General features: G+C 52.5%; 3 protein-coding genes across 3 annotated transcripts in view; 1 reads left to right on the forward strand and 2 right to left on the reverse strand.

Moving 5' to 3' along the window:
* STX6 (syntaxin 6) overlaps positions 1–9,433 on the forward strand; it is a 45,214-nt gene extending 35,781 nt beyond the window's left edge. Inside the window, exon 8 of the mRNA XM_033428214.2 lies at positions 3,499–9,433. Within this exon, the coding sequence (XP_033284105.1) occupies positions 3,499–3,575 (77 nt within the window). The 3' untranslated portion in view covers positions 3,576–9,433. The remainder of the gene's footprint in view (positions 1–3,498) is intronic.
* LOC125961647 (uncharacterized) overlaps positions 1–15,582 on the reverse strand; it is a 37,593-nt gene extending 22,011 nt beyond the window's left edge. The window contains exon 1 of the mRNA XM_049700440.1: positions 11,285–15,582. Coding sequence (XP_049556397.1) covers positions 14,313–15,377 — 1,065 coding nt within the window. The 5' untranslated portion in view covers positions 15,378–15,582 and the 3' untranslated portion in view covers positions 11,285–14,312. The remainder of the gene's footprint in view (positions 1–11,284) is intronic.
* KIAA1614 (KIAA1614 ortholog) overlaps positions 80–19,745 on the reverse strand; it is a 54,175-nt gene continuing 34,509 nt past the window's right edge. The window contains exons 10-11 of the mRNA XM_049700377.1: positions 15,589–18,593; positions 80–683 (exon numbers count right to left, since the gene is read on the reverse strand). Of these exons, the coding sequence (XP_049556334.1) occupies positions 18,400–18,593 (194 nt within the window). The 3' untranslated portion in view covers positions 80–683; positions 15,589–18,399. The remainder of the gene's footprint in view (positions 684–15,588; positions 18,594–19,745) is intronic.

The raw sequence follows: 19,745 nt of genomic DNA on the forward strand, positions 1-19,745 counted from the left end.
GCCAGTTACTGTTTCTCCTGGACTGACTTTTCACCGAAAGAAAAACCTCTACCATTTCAGAATAAGATGGCCTTGCAGATCTCATTTAAACTGTTTTTATTTAAATTTGTAGTAAACTATTCCAGCAAATTTGCACCAGGCTGGAGATAAAGAAGCAACATTTTTCAAATTAGTTACTGTGTAGGAAGATGTTTTCCAGTGACTATTCTTTTTGTTACTACAACCCATCTTCCCTATTATATGAGAAATAGTACCTTTTTAAGTCAAAAGAAAATCCAGTATCTTTTTTTCCCTTTATTTGTGGGAGTCTCCGGGTGAAGGGAGGAACTGAGACATTCTTCAAGGTCATTGTGAGGATTAAATGAAATAATAATTAGTGTACAAGCGTTTAAGGGTGTCTCTCATGTATTAGTACATAGTAAATGTTTGTTTGAAAAAAAATAAAGGATAAGACAGGTGGAAGATGGCCCTGGGGGCAAAGGACCTGTTATATTCAAGACAAAGGGAAGCTCCTAGCTTCCCGGTTTCCTTCATTCTCTCCAGGGGCAAAATCTTCATGCTTCTAGCAGGCTCTTCATTGCCTGCGGCAGGCACCAGCTTAGTTCATCTTCCACACACCTAGAGGGAGGTTTGCAAAGTCCTCTCCTGCTTCCCTCTGTTCTCTCCTCTTCCACCCGACCCCTCTTTAAAAAAAAAAAAAAAAGCGTTTTACTGAAGTATTATATAACCAATTTCAACCAGATCTCTCACTAGTTTATGTATTAGTCGCAAAGTCAAGTAGCTACTTCAGCACCAGTTTTGTTTGGAGAAGAGCAGCGGAACAAAGATGCACTGTGTCCTTGTCCCCAGCATTCTGGGTATGAATAATTTAGAAAAGTACTTGCATTGTGATAAGTGTTTCCGTGTGTATGAATAGCACTAGGCCTGCTTATGCCTTCTCCTACTTGCTCCCAGAAGAAAAGTTTGGGGAGCAAAGTAAGAACTTCAGTTATGTTTGTCTAAGAAAGAGAGCCAGGAAACAGAGCCTTTAGCCTGAAAGGCCCTTAGGTTTGGACAGCTTGCCTGTGGGGCTCATTTTAATCTCTGTTTGCTCCCCAGAGAATTGCTCGGGGCCTCCTACTTGGCGGTGTTGGCTTCAATTTGACAGCGAGGCAATTTGTGTTTGTCTCTGTTTTCCTCCATAACTTTTAGGAAAGTTCACTGCTTTTCAACCAAGCCTGTGCATAAAGAGTGTCAAGACACGCTGAAGTTTGATTAGGCAGTAACTAAACGCCCACGCTCCACAGCCCTGCAGAGGCGAGACCTCCCCCCCCGCCCAGTGCTGGCTGCTTCCTGGGCAGAAATCACCCAAGACGCCATGCTTACTATTTTGAATGACCCAAGAGAGACTAATCTTGTCAATCTCCTGCCCTCAAAAAGTATATTCTTTTGTGTGGATACCAAGGTTTTCTTCCCCTCACTTTCCCAAATTCTGTTGTTCATCTTTTCTCTTTAGGGGAAGAGACTATATTGGGAGGGGGAAAAACCTGTGGAGTCCCCTTTTTCCCCCTGACTTTTTGAGGCAGGTCCTGAGCTTGCAAAAAGCTGGTTTTGTGACTTGAGGTCACAAGAGCCCTTGTGGTTAGTACCCACCCCTTCTGGGGGTAAGTCTGCTAGGGTAACAGCTAGGGGTTGCCCAGTTCGTGCTTCCTAGAAGCAACTTAACACTTCAGAGGAAAGTGCATTTAAAAGAGCATTCCTGGGTTGTGCTAGCTTGTGTGATGGCTGTCCTCCTTGATGAAAACCCCTATTTAGTTCAGTTGCAGAAGAGAAAGTGAGTGGAGGTGGGAGGAGGGTTGGGTAGAGGCTGACGGGAAGCTGGTTCAGTATTGGAAATCCAGGTCTGAGATGGCAGGATGCCTTGTTAGGAAGCATTTACCTTGACTGTATCATCCTAGAATATAGACTAATCATTTTAATGAGAGGGCTTTTAAATTGTCATAAACATTTTAAAATAGATGAAAGAATGCTAGGTACTTGAGTTTTCTGGACCACTGAAGTGATAGTTAAACAGATTAATACTATTATCTTTTAATACCATAATCTATTATCTATTACTCTTAAAGGCCAGCTCTGCTTCCCCACACCTTTTGGACTAGTCTTGTTTCAGAAAAGGAACAGATGGACTTGAGGTCTTGACCCTAATCCCCAGTTACTAAGTGAGTTTCTGGCATGTGTGATGGAGAGCAGGATGAGCCACTAGGAAGGTACTTGCTTTACTCACTACTGTTTGGTAGCACTTCTCTTGGCCGGTTCTAAGACTTTGCTGTCCGTGGCATTTAAGTAACTGAAGTACATGTTTTGTGGACTTGGCGCATTGCTTTGTGGAGAGTTCTGCAGTGTATTTTCTTAGATTCAGACCTTTTTATAATGTGATTCTCAGTAGCTCTGGTGTGCGAAAATCTGCAGGCTTTCAAATAAACTTTTGGTGAATCAGTGTATGTACCTTTATATTTCTACTTAAATGGAACTCTTACTTCCAGCAGTTGAGCTGCATTGTCACAGGCTTTATCTCAGCCTGACCCTTTGTGCAAAACAGCAGGGCTTCTCTGTGGAGAGGCTTGCTCTTCCTACATCTGCCCAAGTGAAGGGTGCGTCCTGACGACAGACAGCATCCTGTGCCCCGACTGTGGGCCCGCAGAGGGTGCAAGGGTATTCGTGTTGTGTAGTTTTCCCAGCAGCCCTGAGAGTTAGGGGGACGCAGTCAGGATTGTGGGCGGGAGCCTGTGTGGGCCCTTCTGTCCCTCGGGGCCTCCTTGCTCTCAGCCATTTAGATGGATTCTGGCTACTTTGTTTACTGCACCTGTTCTAAATTGTGAGTAGGGCAGAAAGCTTCAGAAAAGACATTCCACTTTTACTTATAGATAAGCTGTGTCAGTTACTTCAACACAGTTACTGGTTAAGTGATCTTCCGTGCCCAGGGGTGGTGTGAAGTTCATCACCCCGTGATCACTGCAGCTTGCTTTTTCAGCTCGTTGTTTCCTGAAGTGACCAGCAGTAGCTTTCATCTCCTTTCTATCCTTCCATTGTGCTCATTAAGAAAAGAACATGATTACTGTTTAAATGATTTGATTTTGGTGGGAGATTAAAGCTGACGAGCTTTGATCTGTAATACCAATGCCAACATCTTTTCCAGGGATGTGGTAACTGCCAGAAGAGAACTGTGATCCATAGATTTTAATTAGAGACTTGAGACACAAAGCAGGTACTTGTTACAAGGCTGGCTTTCAGGGGACGGGCAGGGTTGTGAATGCACGTGCAGTGCAGGCCAGGAAGAGCAGCGGTAAGAGTCCAGGTGCCCGGGCAGGTTCAGAGCAGCAGTAAGAGTCCAGGTGCCCGCGCAGGTTCAGGGCCTCTGCCCATTCTGTCTGCATCCAGGTGTTGCCTTAAGTTTCCTGTCACTGTATCTTGGGGGACGTCGAGTCCCGGGAGAGCTGACCCTCGTGTCCTGCCTTCCAGATCGGCGCCAGTGGTGTGCCATCGCTGTCCTCTTCGTGGTCCTCCTGGTCGTGCTCATCCTCTTCTTAGTGCTGTGACAGCGTGGCCCCCGGCTCGCTTCCTCCTGCACAGGAACCTGAGGGGAGAGGGAGAAGCAGCGCACGGTGTGCCCGCCCCTCGCGTCCCTCGCCTGGAAACACAGCCTGCGCTGACTTTTCTCTCTGTGACCCCACCATGGAGATCAGGTCCTTCAGCCCAGCTTGGGGAGGGCCGGCGGGAAGAGGAAGTCGACGACTGCACACTCCTGGTGCCCCCTGGCCTGGATCCGAGGACAGCGGGCCCTGCTTTGCCCCCCTGGACCTCGCTCCCCCTGGAGGGCCTTCGAGGAAGCCAGAAAAATTCGCAGACTCGGCTTGTGTTGGCTGTTGCTCATTCCATCCGTCTTGGCAGCTCCTCCTGCCCCCCACCCCCGGCTCAGACCCTTCCCCCGCCAGACAGCACGCGCTGGCCCATCCAGGGGCATCCATCGGGGATGTGGGCCCCTGGGTGGGTTTCACATCCTGTCGCGGCAGCGTCCCTTTGCCCCTGAAAGCTGGCGGTTAGTGGGGACAGAGGGCTCGGAAGTACTTTGTGACAGAAGATGCAGTGACTGGTTTTTCAGGGATAAGTGCTAGGGTGAAAGTGCTTCCCCGAGCACAGTTTTTTGTGGTAGGAATAACCAATGGAAAAGAATGAAAAGCACTGGGCTTTGGGGGTGCTGGCAACTTGTGGCTTGAATGGAAGGGAGGACAGGGCAGCAGGACACAGCTGGAGAGGGCGGGTGAGGTCACCAGGGTCAGGCCCTTGCTGGATTCATGTCGCTATCCTACAGCCTCCTCCCTAGAGGTGCAAGTTGCATTTCTAGAGTGACCCTTAGATGAGCAGCTCACGTGAGTAGACTGAGATCCCGAGGTGGTGTCATCGGCAGTTATTTTATTCCTGCAGCACTCTGCCTTGGGGGCTGGGGGGGGGGCGGGGGCAGCACGTTAATTACATTTACTCAGAAACTATAATGTCAAGAAGGCTAGTTCTGGACCAGATTTTTCTTACCCTGTGAGTGATTGCAAGGATGGGTAGGTGAACTTGGTTCCTTTTTCCCTGAGATGACAGTTCAATTTTATCATCCATTCAAATAACTGAGCCAATCGAAATTTAAATGACAGACACTTCAGTTGGGTTTTAGTAGCTGAAACTGCTGAGACACTGTACCCTTCACGCTTCTGATGACTTTTAAAATGCCTCCCGTGTACACATGTATATAGGATATTTTTATAACCTCCCTGATGAAAACCTAATATTGAAGTAGCAGCTGCGCCCAGAGCCAGCACTTGGCAGTGGAGGCTGCAGGTCTCTCCTCACTATCTTTTTTGCACTTGGGAAGCACAGCAACATCTGGGTAGAGTTCTAGCTTTGACTTCCAGCTCCCCATCTCTTGGGGCCCACTCCTCAGCACGCTTTTTTTTCTTGTTTTGTTTGTATCGTTTGTTTGTGTTGGGCTTTTGTTTTCTGTGTGTGTGTGTGTGTGTGTGGTTTGTAATGATGTACTTGCCTAGCTAACCTTTGAATTGCACTTTTTAATAAATATTTGTAACAGGTTTTTAAAGAAGGGTATTATATCATGGTAGGTAAGGAAATCTGCCTGTTGATGAAAGCTAAAAGCAGGTTTATAAAACTAAAAGGGTGATTGACATCCACGTTTACACTCAACTCTATGTGACATATAAGTTATTTCTTTTCAAATTAGAAAAGTGATTATTACAAAGGGCTTCAGGTGTAGGATACTAGATTATTTGTTTTACAGAGTTTTGAGACTTTGTTAAGATAGCCTTCTACAAACTGAGGACAGGGCTGGTCCTTAGATTTGCATTAAAATGTACACGTCTTTTTAAATATCCATGTGGACCTTGTCTCAGTACTGTAATCCCCACTTTCCACGTGACACGAAGCAGCCGGCTTCTTGATGAATTACAGGGTTGCCCTGTTTAAACGCCATGCCATTATCTGGGTGTTACCAGTTTACTGTGCCCCTCGAAACTGACGTGTGTCAGTGGGGCCTGTTGGGAACACGCTGGTCATGAGTGAGTAAGCTTCTCCCCAGGCTTCAGGGACCAAGTTCTGTGACGCCGAGGCTTAACCACTAAATGTGTGGGGCTATTTAGAGTCGGCAGGCTCGCTGATTTAAGGTATTTGCTAAACAGTGGCTGTTGTAGACCAGACTGGGCTAAAGCCGAAGAGGAATCTGTTTAGAAAGAAAAATTGCTTAAAGTCCCGTCACTACGGCATTCTCCCTGTAGGGCCACTGCTCTTTCTGGCCTCGGAGGAGCCGTTCTCCGATAGGCCGCCTCTTCATGTGTTTGTCAGAGCCGCTTGGCCCGAGATGTAACCTCCGGCCTACGTGACCTGATCCTGGGACCCACCCTGTTGTACCAGGACTGAGCAGTCACTACAGACCAGTGTTCACTTGAAGACCATGCCCACCGCCCAGTCAGACTCCAGACTGGCAGAGAGCATGCCAGGGGCTTAGGTTTCCTCATCAGTGATCCTGATGCTTTGGGGTCCTTGCAAGTGGTCCCCTGACCCTGAGTGGTGGACTGGGGGGGGGGGCCGGAGTGGATGCCCGCAACACCCCTACTAGGCTTAGAGGCACTTCCTGTAGCCGTGGGGCTTTCTCTCTCCTTCAGCCTCTGTACTTCGTGCTGTACTTGTCATTGCTAAAAAACTGGCAGAATATGACAGATAACAAACAGAAAGAGCTTGACTTCTGTCTCTTGGAAGAGCATTTCTCCTCCACTGGTTTGGTGAGGTGGGGTGTAGAATGGGGTAATGAACCATGGAGAACATTTGCCAGGGTGGGACTCCAGCTGGAAAAGCGAAATACCTTTAGTTTTTCGTCCTGATTTTTGATCTTGTCTTTGTGAGAACTGTGAAGAATCACAATGCGCTCTGTGTGCCGCTACCGTGTGGCAATTGGAAGTCGCAGCATGTATGTTACATGAGGATCTTCACGCCAGAGTCGGGGGAGAAACTTGGTAACTTGCCCATTATTCTCTGCTTTTAGCCAGAGTTAAACAGACTGATGGGTCTGGTAGCCAACAACTTGGCAACTTCCACTCCTTCTCACCTCGTGAGATTAAGGGCTGCGAAGAAAAATGTAGTCTTAACTCCAGCAGAAATCTGTCTCCGCTAAGTGTTTTACCTTCTGTAAGTGAAGGTGGCAGAGCCAAGATCTTCCTTTTGGTAATTTCCCTGTCAAGTGAGACCATTACCACCTTTCTAGAGAACGCATAGCATTTGAAGATCTCAAACCAACTGATAAATAGTTGTTGTTTTCCCACTCTGGAATTTCGACCATTTGGCGTTACCTTGTACACAGGACAAATTTGTAAACAAAACAAAATTCGGACTGTCTGGAAAGCTGAAGTTCTAAAACACGGAACGCACTACTGTCAGTGCTCCCTCTTCGTCTAACTCTCGTTGGCATTTCTTCCACTCCCAGGTTTTTTAAGATTTTTTTTTTCTTTTTGAAGACTGTTCTTTGTCCATCAAGAGCAGAGAGAAGGTGAAGCCAAAGGGTCCTCAGCCCTGCAGTCAGGTGGCGCTGTCCCCGACCACAGTCGGGACACGAGGACAGGGCCCCGAGGGGCCGTCAGGCGCAGCGGCCTCTTCCTCCAGGGCCCTGCTCGAGGGGCAGCTCAGCCCCTGGGCTGCCCTGGCAGGAGGAGGTAAGACTCTGTCCTGCCCAGCTCCCATCCTTCACAGAATATGCTTGTGCTGCAAACAAGGAGCTCCTGTCTTGCAAGGCCCGTGTCAGTCTGTTGTCTATAAAACATGGGTGCCGTCCCACCATGGCTGCCTGATAACGCTCACAGGGAGGCTGCTGTCGCGTCCAGAACCCCAGGAGAGTTCTTAGTAGCAAGGACAGCCCTTCAGAGCCTAGGATGGCACTGTTGTGAACCTGGAGACCGAAGCCGGGTGCCGGGTCCCCCAGGCTGGGCCCGAAGCTCCAAGCTAGCGGACTTCTGGGGTGTTAGCATCCCTGACGGTAGCCTCAGAAGGACTTATGGTCACTTAGCTCAGTAGTCCTCTTGTTTCAGAGTTGAAACACTTTCAGCTCCCGCAGCAGACATGGGAGTCACTGGGTGGGTTGCAGTGCAGACTTGGCACCGGGGAGCCTGCACCCCATCTGGACCAAGCTGACCTCAGTGACATGACGTAGTCTGGTAGTGGCTTGTCACGCTCCCGCCTCAGCCCAGCCACTTGATGTCTTTTGCTTTTGGACAACCACTGGCGCTCTGGTCACGTTGCTGCGATCTCCATGCGCTGAAAGTTCTTTGCTTTATGATATTATAAGTCTCTTTACTAGGACAGAAGCTTGGGGAGGTGAGGATAAAAGAAAAAGAACTTGGTTTCCCTCCGACATAAGCTAATGTGTTGGCGCTGTCTTCCTTCTGATGTGACCTTTGTCCAGAAATGCCCTTCCCCGAGGCCGTGCAGATGGGAGCTGTGCTTAGACTGGGATTGTGCGATCACCTGCCCTACTGCCGGGGTTTCACATGAACATTTCATGGTCCCGGTTTGCCAGCTGCAGCCAGACGCTTTGTGAGAAAGTATATTTTACCTTTTTTTTTTTGTTTTAAAGGTTATGCGTTATCAAACCCGGAAGCCACTTGATTATCCAGGGGTGTTAGAAATAAGACCACCTGGCTTTGCTGTCTGCTGACCGGAGCTCTTGAGCCTGTTCCCTGGAGGCAGCCCAGCACTCCACTCCAGCCCGGCTTTCTGTCAGCCCCGGGGTGGGACCGAGTTCAGGACGGTTCTTTCCTGCTCTGCAGAAAGTAGGTTCTGGCTGAGACCCTGCTACTGAATGGGAATTGTGATGCCACAGTTAGTCGGTTCTGGGAGAGACAGCCGTCCTAATCCTCAGGTAGATAGTGCGTCTGTGCCCTGTTGTCTGTGCGAGGTGAGGAGAGGCCAGGCAGGTGTCCCACTAATAAGTTACTGGAACTGCTCTACGTGCCATGCTATGACGTCCTGGCTGACCCAGGCTGGGAGAACGCGCAGGGTTGGGGGGTGGGCTGGAAACCCGGAAAGGGCCAAAGAAAGCAAGCTGTAAATGATGATGGATTTGGTTTTTGTAAGTGGAAGTAAGCTTTCACCGGCTCATTTGTAATAAAAAATTAATGTAATTAAAAACAGAGTGTGTAATACGTGGCAGTGCTCAGCAGGACTAAACGATTGTTTTTTCCTTTCAAGGATAAATAACCTTACGGCGTTTTATTTTTAATTAACTAGAAGGTACAAACAAAAGAAGTGAGATCAAGGATTAGAAATGCAAAACGCCGTGGTGATTTCCAGATGGTGCTCTCCCCGCACCCAACACGAGAACGGTGCCAGAGCCCTGGTGCCAGCAGTTCACAGCCCCGCTGTGGGTAGAGCTTGCTTCCTGTATGCAGTGGGTCTCCAAGTGTGGTGTGGGACCGTCAGCGGCGGCGGCATCCCCTGGTAACTTGCTAGAAATGCAGATTCGCGAGCCCCGCCCCAGACTCACAGACTGGGGTGGGGTGAGTGGGCTGTTTAACAAGCCCTCCAGGGGATTTGATGCACGGTCAAGTGTGCGAACCACTGCTTCTGCATCGTGGAATTTAGGCTACAGTAAACCACCCCTGTAAAATGAAACAGCTTCATGGCCTTCATTGTAATCCTGACATTAAACAAATGTTGATGACACTATAAACTTGAAAACTTAAAAAAACCCCAAAAACTTGTGTTTAAAAAAGCCTCAACTAGCCATCCTTAAAAGTGATATTTTTGCACCCTTAAGTTTATCAGTAATGTTTCTTACTTCTACTCTTGAAATCATGTTACAACTGTATAAAGACTACTGTTCAGTATTAAAGAGAAATGGAGAGACCATGAACTTTGTCCTGGTTTTTGATTTGGTTGGTTTTTATTTTTAGTTCTTTTCATACCGAAACAGAGCTCCCTCCCCTCCTTCCATCCCCATTAGTAAACATGGATACGTGCATATGTCTGGGGTGGGAAAAGTTTGTGCCTGGTGGAAGATGTGAATTCTAAACTGTTTTCTCCGGCTGAGTGCGTTATATGAATTCTTAAACCCCCAAGCAGCCATACTATTCCTTTCCAATATCATACGACACAGTTTCAGTTGGAATGAGGCACCTGAGGGAGCAGAGAGACTAGAACACAAAGGAACTGAGTCCCGTATTTCCCTCTTGCTGAAGTGTTAACCAACAAGGATAGTGCCCATCCCAGCTGGTAGCTCTGCGGGACAAGGCGACCGGGCTACGTGAGCTCCTTAAGGGCAGGGATCTTCCTCATTCCTCTTGCCATCATCACCCTTGCTCAGCCTGACTGAGCACCTTCTGTGTGCCAGGCACTGTTCTAAGTACTTGCTGTTAACACATATAGCACTGGAAATGGCTGTGTGAACCAGAGAGGTTTTTTCATTAATATTATCATCTCAGATCTGCACATGGGGAAATTGGGAAACAAGTAGTTTCTCAAGGTCCATCCACTGGACCACATACTGTGCCCCCGCTGCCTCACATAGAAATTGGCCCAGCAGTGCTTCCCGAGTCCTCAGCCTGACGTCCCCCTAATAGCCAGAAGGGGCAGAGGCGAATCAACATACCAACCAGCCTCGACAGAGGAGTGAGTGCTTACTTTGAGAGTTAACGGTGACTATTTCAGGAGGAGGAAATGGTTCCATGTATCTCCTGATAAAAGCCCATCACCTCCCTGTCCCCCAGGGGCCAACGTGGACCACGTGGCGTGGACAAGGGGAGAAGCGCATTCCCACGGCTCAGCAAGAGTGCTGTTGTTCCCAAGGTCCCACTGGCTGCAAGTCTTACACAGAACTCTTGTTGGAAGTGCTAAAAGACGAGGCCGAGGCCCAAGGCAAAAACGGAACTCACAGGACGGGAAGACCCATCCGCGCCATCACAATGTTTTCACTGTCCAAGAGGACACGTTCCAAGTCAGTGCGCCCCCATCCCTGGAACATCGGGGTGTCAGTTGTCTGCGAACAGGGCCCCCACTCCAGGATGCCGACAGCCAGAACGCAGCGGTGGCTCCTGTTTGGTGCAGGCAGAGTCTGAGCACAGACGTCCGCGCCACTACCTCTCAGGGAGGGAGCGATGGGCTCCAGAAGCCGACTTGGACATGTACTCGCAAGGCCAGCCTCCCTGACCTCTGCACTGCCGCTTCCTCCCTCCCGTTCTCCGTCCTCCCTCAGGGACACCGTTAAATACTTCGTGTCCATTCACGAAAGCTCACGGGACTGGCCGGCCTTTGGGAAGCGGTCGTCAACTCTTCCAGGAGCAAATTTCTCAATCTTTGTATCTCATTAGTAGCTAATACTTCTGGCCAATACTTGATGAGAATCTGATGTGCCAGCAGGTCTTTGACCAAGGCCTTAGGGACACGTTGAGGAAGTAAAACACTTTTTTGTTTATTCTCACAACCCCATGAGGGAAACACTCTTTTTTGGGGTTTTGATTTTATAAGTTTACTTATTTATTTTTGGCTGCCTTGGGTCTTCGTTGCTGTGTGCGGGCTTTCTCTAGTTGCGGCGAGCAGGGGCTTCTCTTGTTGCAGAGCATGGGCTGTAGGCGCGCAGGGCGTCAGTAGTCGTGGCACATGGGCTCAGTTGTGGCGCGCAGGCTCTAGAGCGCAGGCTCAGTGGTTGTGGCACATGGGCTTAGTCGCTCTGCGGGCATGTGGGATCTTCCCAGACCAGGGCTCGAACCCGTGTCCCCTGCATTGGCAGGCGGATTCTTAACCACTGCACCACCAGGGAAGTCCCAAGGGAAATACTGTTGAGGCCCATTTTGTACCTGAAAACTAGGGCATGGAGCAATTCAGGAATTTGCCCAAGGTTACAATCAGTAAGTGGTAGAGTCAGAATGGGAACCCAGGTCTGACTGGACCATTATGCAGCCTCCCTGAAAGTCACCATCCAGGTTTCAGGGGTGGCAAGCAGATGTTTCTTTCAGCAAGCCATTGTTCTAACCAGGAAACGGTAGAGTAAAGCCGAGGAGAGGAAGAGGGATCAAATAACCTGCAGTACAAGTTAGCAGCGGATGAAAGCATTGAACTAGAAGTGCCGAAGATGATGATGGACACCAGCCACCTTGGACTAGACCGTAACTCGAACCCTACAAGCCTACTGCAGAGTTCAAGAAATCTGATCAAGGACCTCAATCAAGCGGTTCAGCCTTGCTGATGAAATGTTCTGGAGCTTTTGTTTATTTGGCTGGAAATGCGCAAAAAATAAGTGAGGCAAACATTATATAAACTCAGAAAAGCCTGGAGACAGTCTGGGGAGCACAGGATGAGAAAGTTGTGGCATCTGAAGGCTGCTGTGAGCTCCCGTGGCTGCCAGCATTCCTTGTTCCTGAGATAACACCGAGCTGGAGGGAGGCTAGTGAGCCTGGGGCTGGCTCTCCTGGGAAGTCTTTCTGCTCACCAGGTGCAATGGGGCCTCCTGCCTGGGGCTCCCATTGTAGCCCTTGGCACAGGGCTTGTCTCTGCACAGCTGTAGCTGCCTCCACCCTGGGTATATGGGCATCGCAAGGGCAGGGCAGGCCTCTCCCCAGTACCCGGCATCTGGCCAGACCCATAAGGGCAGCTTCACACTGTGAGTTGGGGCCTGAGTCCAGATTGCAGAAGGACAAGACAAAGGCGGGCCCAGCAGGCAGCCCAGCATCCACAGGAGAGCCCGGATACCCTTCAGGCCTGGCAGGACAGCTGTTAAGCCCTGGCGCCGTGGGCAGAGTGTCAGAGCCAGTCCCAGCAGCCCCTTCCTCGGGGCCCAGCACTCCGACCTAGCCAAACCCGCAGCCTAAGAGAGCTGGGCAGAGCTGCCTGCCAAGGAAGGCTGTTGCCATTTCTAAGCAGGTGCTCTGGCTCTATAGGAAAAGGAAAACTCAGAGAGGATGATGGGGAGGGAGGGAAGGAAGGGGACCAGGTGACAGCCCAGCCTTTGCAATAGCTCTGGAGGCAGCCTGGAGACTTGGGGTGGGAAATAGGTTGGGCAGATTAGGGAAGTCCAATTGTTGCCAGGTAAGTTTGGTGGAGGATAAACAAGCAGTTCTATGGGAAAAGAACCACAATGAAGAGCCCTTGGTACCAGATTCTACGGGAGCTAAGGGGAGGGAGCCACAGCATGCAGGTGTTGAAACTGAGCAGGACCCTGTGGGGCTCCTGGGCACAGAAGCCTTTCTGTCCCCCATTTCTTGTTTGTAGGGAACAGACTCCAGCCTCCATGACCTTCCCTGAGTTCCAAAGGGCAGATTCGAACAGCTGCTAATCAGAGAGGGGAGGGGACGCAGAGACAAGGGAGGAGTGGCCAAGAAACAATAGTGCAGCCTTGGGGCAGGTCCTGGTTCTGCCTCAAGGGATACACATAACAATATCTTTGAGTTCTTTACAGAACTAAAAGCCCTAACAAATGGAAGATGTTAGCATTCTTCATTCCAGAGAAGACACCCTGAGGCCAGATTAAAGGAACCAGGAGATTACCTGAGACCAGGTTAAAGGAGTGCAGGCCCTGCACACACCCTAATCTTATCAGCAACCCCACCCTTGAACCACTGCTATAAAACTCCTCACCAAATCCTCCCGGATTGGGACACACAGTTTTCAAGGCACGAGCCTGCTGTGTCCCCCTTTGCCTGGCAAAGCAATAAAGCTGTTCTTTTCTACTTCACTCAAAACTCTGTCTCCGAGATTCCATTCGGCACTGGTGCACAAGTTTTCAGCATCAGTGTCAGGGAATGCTTCCCAGGGCAGGCACCTCTGACATTTTTGAAGGCTGTCTGGGGTCGGTGGGTGGACAAGGGGAAGATAGCTCCAACAAAGGCCCACAAATAAGCTAAATGAATGGGTGGATGAATGAATGCGTGGAGTTGGGGTGTGGTGGAACCAAGAAACCAACAACTGAAGCTCAAACCAATAAATGTTCACGTGGGACTTCTGCTGCCAGAGGCCAGCTTGGAGGACCAGGAAGTCCAGTCCAGTCACTGCATTCCACCCCCAGGGCACAGGCCTCCTCTAGATGACAGGGATGTAGGAGCAAGGAGGCCTCTTCCCCCCCCCCCAGGGGCCAGGTGCATTCACACCAGCCTCCAGGCCAGGTTTCATCAGCTTCCAAGTTGGGCAGCGCTGGGCCCTGAGGACAGAATGGAGGGGCCAGCCTCCCGGCCTCAGCCCCAGGGCCTGTTCTATGCCACCCTCAGAGCATGGCCAGAACACAATTCAGATTACAACTCAGGACACACGTCTGAAGAAGTGTTTCCCACACAAAACCTACCCTTGCCTTGTGCAAGGAAGCCGTTATTTTTTAATGTTGGTCTTTCTTTAAAAGATAGATTTTGTGACCCACTAGTGGTTGTGCCTGCAGTTAGGGAAACACTGTTCTGTAAAATGATTTGCCCGCCCTACTCCTCTCCCCCCGCGGGGAGGTGGGAGCGCCAGCTCCATTTCCCTGAAGCAAAACCCGAGCCAAGCCCCCCACGCCGTCATGGTGAAGGTCACTGCGGAGCCGGGCCTCGCGAGCTGCTCACCGACGGAGGTGAGCCCCACAGGGTCCCAGGAAGGTTAATGGACGCAGGCGGGGAGTTGCAGAGGGCCAGGTTCAAATCCTCCCTCCGCTAATTACTTGCTGTGTGACCTTGGATCACACCTTGGACGGAGTTTCGGACTCCTAGTTCGTAACACGGAGATAAGTAGTCCCTCCCTCGCAGCGTCGCCGTAAGCATTAAGGATTGTGACCATTATGTCCCCAGCAGAGCTCTGGAATACTTGAGCAGGCAGAGCAGGGTGGGAGACGGCACAGCACCTGCGCGTCCCTGAATTCCCAGGTTCACCTTGATTTCCAAAATTCGAGCGGTGCCTGCTGTTCCTCCACGCGACAGCCCTCGGGGCACTGCGCGCACCAGGTCCCCATTACTGCACCCCGCCACGCGTGCCCGCCCCTGCGTCGCCTCACTGCCCCTCCCGCCGGCTCCAGCTCGTCCCCCATGCCGCGCTCGGCGCGCCGCCACCACCGCCTTCTTAGAGCCGGGCGCGCGCTCCGTGCAACTCCAGGCTGCCCTCTCTCCCCCGCCCCCGCCCCCAACGGTGCGTTCCTCGAGGCTAAACTGAGGGTCGTCTTCCTCCCGGCCCCGGGCGCCGAGCCAAGCGTCCTGGGTGTGCGGGGTGTGGGACGTGTAAAACCCCCAACAACCCGGCCCCGTCAAACTCCAGGCTCCAACCCTCCTGCGGCTGTGAGCACGCCTGCGCCCGGCTGGACGTCCCCAACGGGGCAGCGTCCGGGCGCATCCCTGGCCCCACCGAGACGAGCGGCCGGAGGCGCGGAGACGCGGACCGAGGCAGGCGGCCTGGAGCGCAGACCCGCCCCAGCCTCCTGCCGGCGCGGCGGGGGCCTCCGGGTCAGCGGAGGGGCGGGAAGGGTGCGGCCGGCGCAGAGCCCCACCCGGCCGACCCGACTTGCTCGCGACACCCGAGGAACAAAGTAGCCCCGCGGGGAGGGCGCGGTGGGCGCCGGGTAGTAGCCCGCACAGTCGCCCCCTGGTCGCTGTCCCGCGACACACCTCGGTCCCCACGCCGGGGGCACCCGGCCGCACCCTGCCAAGGAGACGCGCTCTCGCCTCCCACCTGCCCCTCCGCCACCGAGAAGAGGCGCCCCTGAAAACAAACAAACAAAAAACAGAAAACCAATCAGCGTCGGGGCGCCCTGGACTCCCAGGCCTGCCTGGCGAGCACCGGGCCCGCGGTTTCGGCTGGAGGCTTCGGAACTTGCCATCCCACCCCACCCCACCCCACCCCGCTCCCGTCATCCTAAGGATTTGACGTCACGCCTGAGGTTAAAGTTGGGGCCACTTTCTGTACCGTGTTGTTGCAGTGTCAGGTGCCTACCTGTGCGAAGCGAGGTCTGGACACGTAGCGTACCATTACACTGCCACCGGAGGGGCAGAGAGCCGACTCGGGAGAAGTCCATACCTTTACACATGCTGTTTATTTTCCGTGTCTGGGCGTCCTTTCCCTTACCTTCCTGTGAGTTCCTCCTCGTTTTACAAAACCCAGCGTGGACGCACTTCCTCCCACTGCGTAAGCCTGCCTTCCCCCGCCCCCCCACGTCTCCCGCCCCGCCCCTCTCCGCTAACCACTTAGGCTCACCACCGGGGCTAACCAGGTGCTTCCTCTCACTGCCCCACCAGGCCAGGTGGGAATGCTTGATCTGCCCCTAGCCTCTGGCCTGGTAAGGTAGAGCCCGTCTTTCTCATCTCTCTGAGCTCCTGTCTGGCATGTGGCCTGGCGCCTAGTTAACACGAGGCTCTAAGTAAGAGCGTTCTGATGGTCCTGTGGGAGGCGCGGATGACGCAGGGCTGGACATAGCTTTCTAGGTCAGTAGTTCCCCAGGCAGAGCAGATGGGGAAGGTCACACAGGAGGCTGGAGAACCCAAAGCCCCCTCCCACCCGCACAAGTCAGGGCCCAGCATCTTACCCCAGGAAGGAGGGCCTTCTGCCTCTGTGGAATTAGAGCAAGGAAGGTCTACTTCACACACAGCTCACAGTGCCTCCCTCCCTCCCCCCCATCCAGCCTTTGCTGGCATGGGGGGAGCGAGCTGCATCCAGCCTTTGCTGGCATGGGGGGAGCGAGCTGCAGTAGGAAGAGTGGGCGCTGAGTCAGAGTGCGGGTCTGAATGGCCTCCATTGCTGCTAAACTTGGTTCTCCATCTGCGTAAATGAAGACAATAAATGGGACATCCCAGGCTGGACTATTTTAAGGACAAAATAAGATGTGTCAAGAGCCTGACCCCCCACCTGGGATGTAACAGATGCAGCTGCTCAGTACCCCCTAGAGACCTTTCCCTGCCCAGTCCCAGCCCTAGCACCCCACCCCCGCTTCCATTTCTTCTCAGCTGAGGCAGGGTATCGGTATCGTCATCCTCACCAGACAGAGAAAACAGAGGTGACTTTTGCCCCAGAAGCATTTTTCAACATGAAATTTCCCCAAAGTTTTATGACCACAAGGCCACAAGCTGGGGTACGGAGCCACTAGGGTTTCCCCACCCGTGTAGTTTCTGCTGTGGGACTATTTCTATGCTTTGGGGGCCCCAGGCTGCTCTCTGAGGTGTCCCAGCACCCTCTTCACATCCTGAAGGCCCAAGCACTTGTTCCATTGGTCCCCCTGCTCACCTGCTAGAGCCTCCCCAACCCCCCTTCATCCCACCCCAGGCCAGCCCAGCCTCCCCGTCCTGCAGTGCTGGGGGGCTCTGGGAGCCATGCTTTCCCCCCACCCTCCAGGGACAGTAAAGAGGGGTTTTAACTGGCTCCTGCTGATAAGGCCCTAGGAGGGGAGAACACTCACTGCACACACACTCCACAGGATTGCCTGACCCCTTCCCCCATCCTCTTTCTCTCAGGCCAGGTGTCTCCTTCAGCGACCTTGCCTGCTGAGAGGTGCAGTAACACTCACTCTAACCTGATTCTGTTGTGTTTTCAGCACAGCCTGCACCCAGCCAGTTGTAAAGCAGCCCTGGGCTGCCCAGTCCAAGCCCCCCCCACCCCCACTGCTCCTATCCGAGGCCCCTTAGCTCCATTCTGTCTCCTGCTCCAAAATGCACCTTGCCCAAGGCTCCTCCACCAGCCAAAGGATGGTCTCTGCAGGCTTCCACCTCAACCCTGGCGTCACCCCAACCCTCCCCCTCTGGCATGCCAACACTGCTCACTGCTATGCTTGTTTCCTCCCTCCCCCTCCCCTCCCCCTCCTCCACCCCAGGCCCCTGCCAGGCTAGTGAAGGTCAAGTGAGCATCCAGCCCAGAATTTAGCAATTCAGAGTAGGATAAGTTTCAGCGTTGTTCTTTAATAATTTAAGACTGACACACAGCCACCTACTCCCAGAGAGTCCCAACCCTTTGGGCAGTGGACGCGCCCAGGCAGGACAGCCCATCCCGCTGCTCGTGCCCTGCCATCTCCCTGCCAGCGGCCCACCTACAGCTGCCCTCAGGGAGTCTGGGCAGAGAGCTTGTGGCTGGGGACAGCTTGGCACCAGCTGCAGCCCGTGTCCAAGGTCACAGGAGAAGGAAGACAGAGGTCCTCATGGCCAGGCTGTGGTGGGGGGCAAGGCTGGTCTGGCCGGTCCCACTGGCCACAGCTGCACTTCCCTGAAATTGGTCTCGGTTTCATTTTGTTCCTTCAACCTTATATCACAAAGATTTCCCAGAACTTCCTAATATTCTGACTACCAGATAACATCTCCCAGATGTTCTCCCACCAGACCACATGTGCTAATTTTGGGTTTGGAATATATGGTCAATGGCTGTAAGGCTGTTACTCCAGGACACTTTGTCCATTTCTGGAAAAAAAAGCAAAGGTGTCGAATGGGAGCTGGGAGAAATGAGACTGAAAAAGGCGGGCTCAAGGCCAATATGGCCGAGTACTTTCTTTGGCTCTGGAGTGGGAGGGGCTGGGGGAGCCCTTGACAGTGTGGGATGGGACCTGGGGGTAAGGCGATGCTCAGGGACCAACCGAAGGACCCACTGCATCTCTCCCCTCCCCCTGCCAACAAAGGTGCAGGAAGATGTTGACAACACCTCAGGCCTGGTCAGGGCGGAAGACCCATATCTTTTTCCCGGTTCTGCATAAATTAACATCCCCAAACAACATACACAAACAGGCTCCTTCCCTCTGCTAAAGTGGTCAGTCACAGAAGCCCTGCCGAGGCCCAAGGGGTTTCGAGCCACCATGTTCATTTTCAGTAGACAAAGCAGCTTTATGTAGTGCATTCCCAGCCACCCCCTGGGGCAGCTCAGAGTTTCCAAGGGGGTGACGGTGAGGGCAAAGGCACCTCTGGGTCACCGTGGGACAGGCCTCTGCCGCAGCACACGGATCGACAAGCTCTCCGAGTGGGCCAGGAGCTCCCTAATGTGAGCCAAGCCCAGCCCTGCAACCTTGGCCCCGTTCACCTCGAGGATCTCATCCCCCACTCCCAGCAGCCCCGAGTACAGCTTGGCCGTCCTCTCATCAGCCATCTCCTGCACGTAGAGCCCTGCAAAGGAGAACAGGAGAACTGACACAGGCAATCCAAATCAAGGACATGCAGCTCTGTGGAAGGCCCAGGTGGATGCTGTTTGGGGTGGAGGGGAGGCAGGTGCTCATACAGGGCACTACACACACACACACGCACACACGCACACACACACTCACCCTCATTGTTCCACTTCACAACCGCAACTGGCCTTATAAATAGATAGTGTGCCCACCTCCATGGTATAACTTCATTTCTCTGTCTCCTCTTTTAAAATCCTCCTAATACAAATGATGCTTTAAGCTGTTATTATTCACGTATACCCCAGTGTGAATGAGCTAATCTTATCTTTTTCTGGGATAAGCTTTGATTGTAAAATAGGGAGGAAAATGTTGAAAAATTGAGACAAAGACCTACTACATGCCTGGCACCCTGCTAGGTGGGATTCACAAATAAGACCCAGCTGCTGCCCTCAAGTAGCTGGGGGGTGGATGGTATCACTGGAGTAGCGAACGTGGCTGAGGTCGAATCCAAACCTGGTTTGCTTCACAGGATTGTCTGGGACTAGCCCTGGCCTCAGTCTTCCTCGGATACGGTTCCTTACTTAGGATTCAGAGGCTTCTGGGCAAAAGCCCAGGAAACATAGAAATTCTGGCCGCGTGTTTAAAGTCATCGTGGCTCACTTTTCCCTTCTTCACACATACTCTCTCCCCTCAGTGACCTCAAGAGGCCCCACCTGGCTGGGACCATTCCCTGGGTCTCTAAGGTAGGGTGAGCCTGGGAAGAACCTGCTTCTCCTTTCCTGGGGTTCAATTCGAGGAACTCAGTGGAGCAGGCTCTGGAAGGTTCTGGAAGCCTCGAGCTGCGCTGGGCTCCCTCGCTACACAGTGCAGGACGGTCCAGCTGAGGGAGCCCCTCTTGCCTCAACTTCTGCTGAAAACCTTACAAACTCTCCGTCAGCTGCTTCCACCTGACAGTAAGGGAGCACAGGCTCTTCCAGGGAAAGTTGGGTGCCCTCCACCCGGACGCACTGAGTGAGCACAGGTGTGCAGAGCTCAGGCCCTTCCGCAGGAGGACTGCAGGGTGGGGACCCTATGCCGCGACAGCCCCTGCAGGACTCACTCAGGTTAGCGTTGCCTTAAGCACCCTCGCTGCTCCCCAGCCTGGACTTGG

This window comes from Orcinus orca, chromosome 1, assembly GCF_937001465.1.
Source record: "Orcinus orca chromosome 1, mOrcOrc1.1, whole genome shotgun sequence".
Lineage (NCBI taxonomy): Eukaryota > Metazoa > Chordata > Mammalia > Artiodactyla > Delphinidae > Orcinus > Orcinus orca.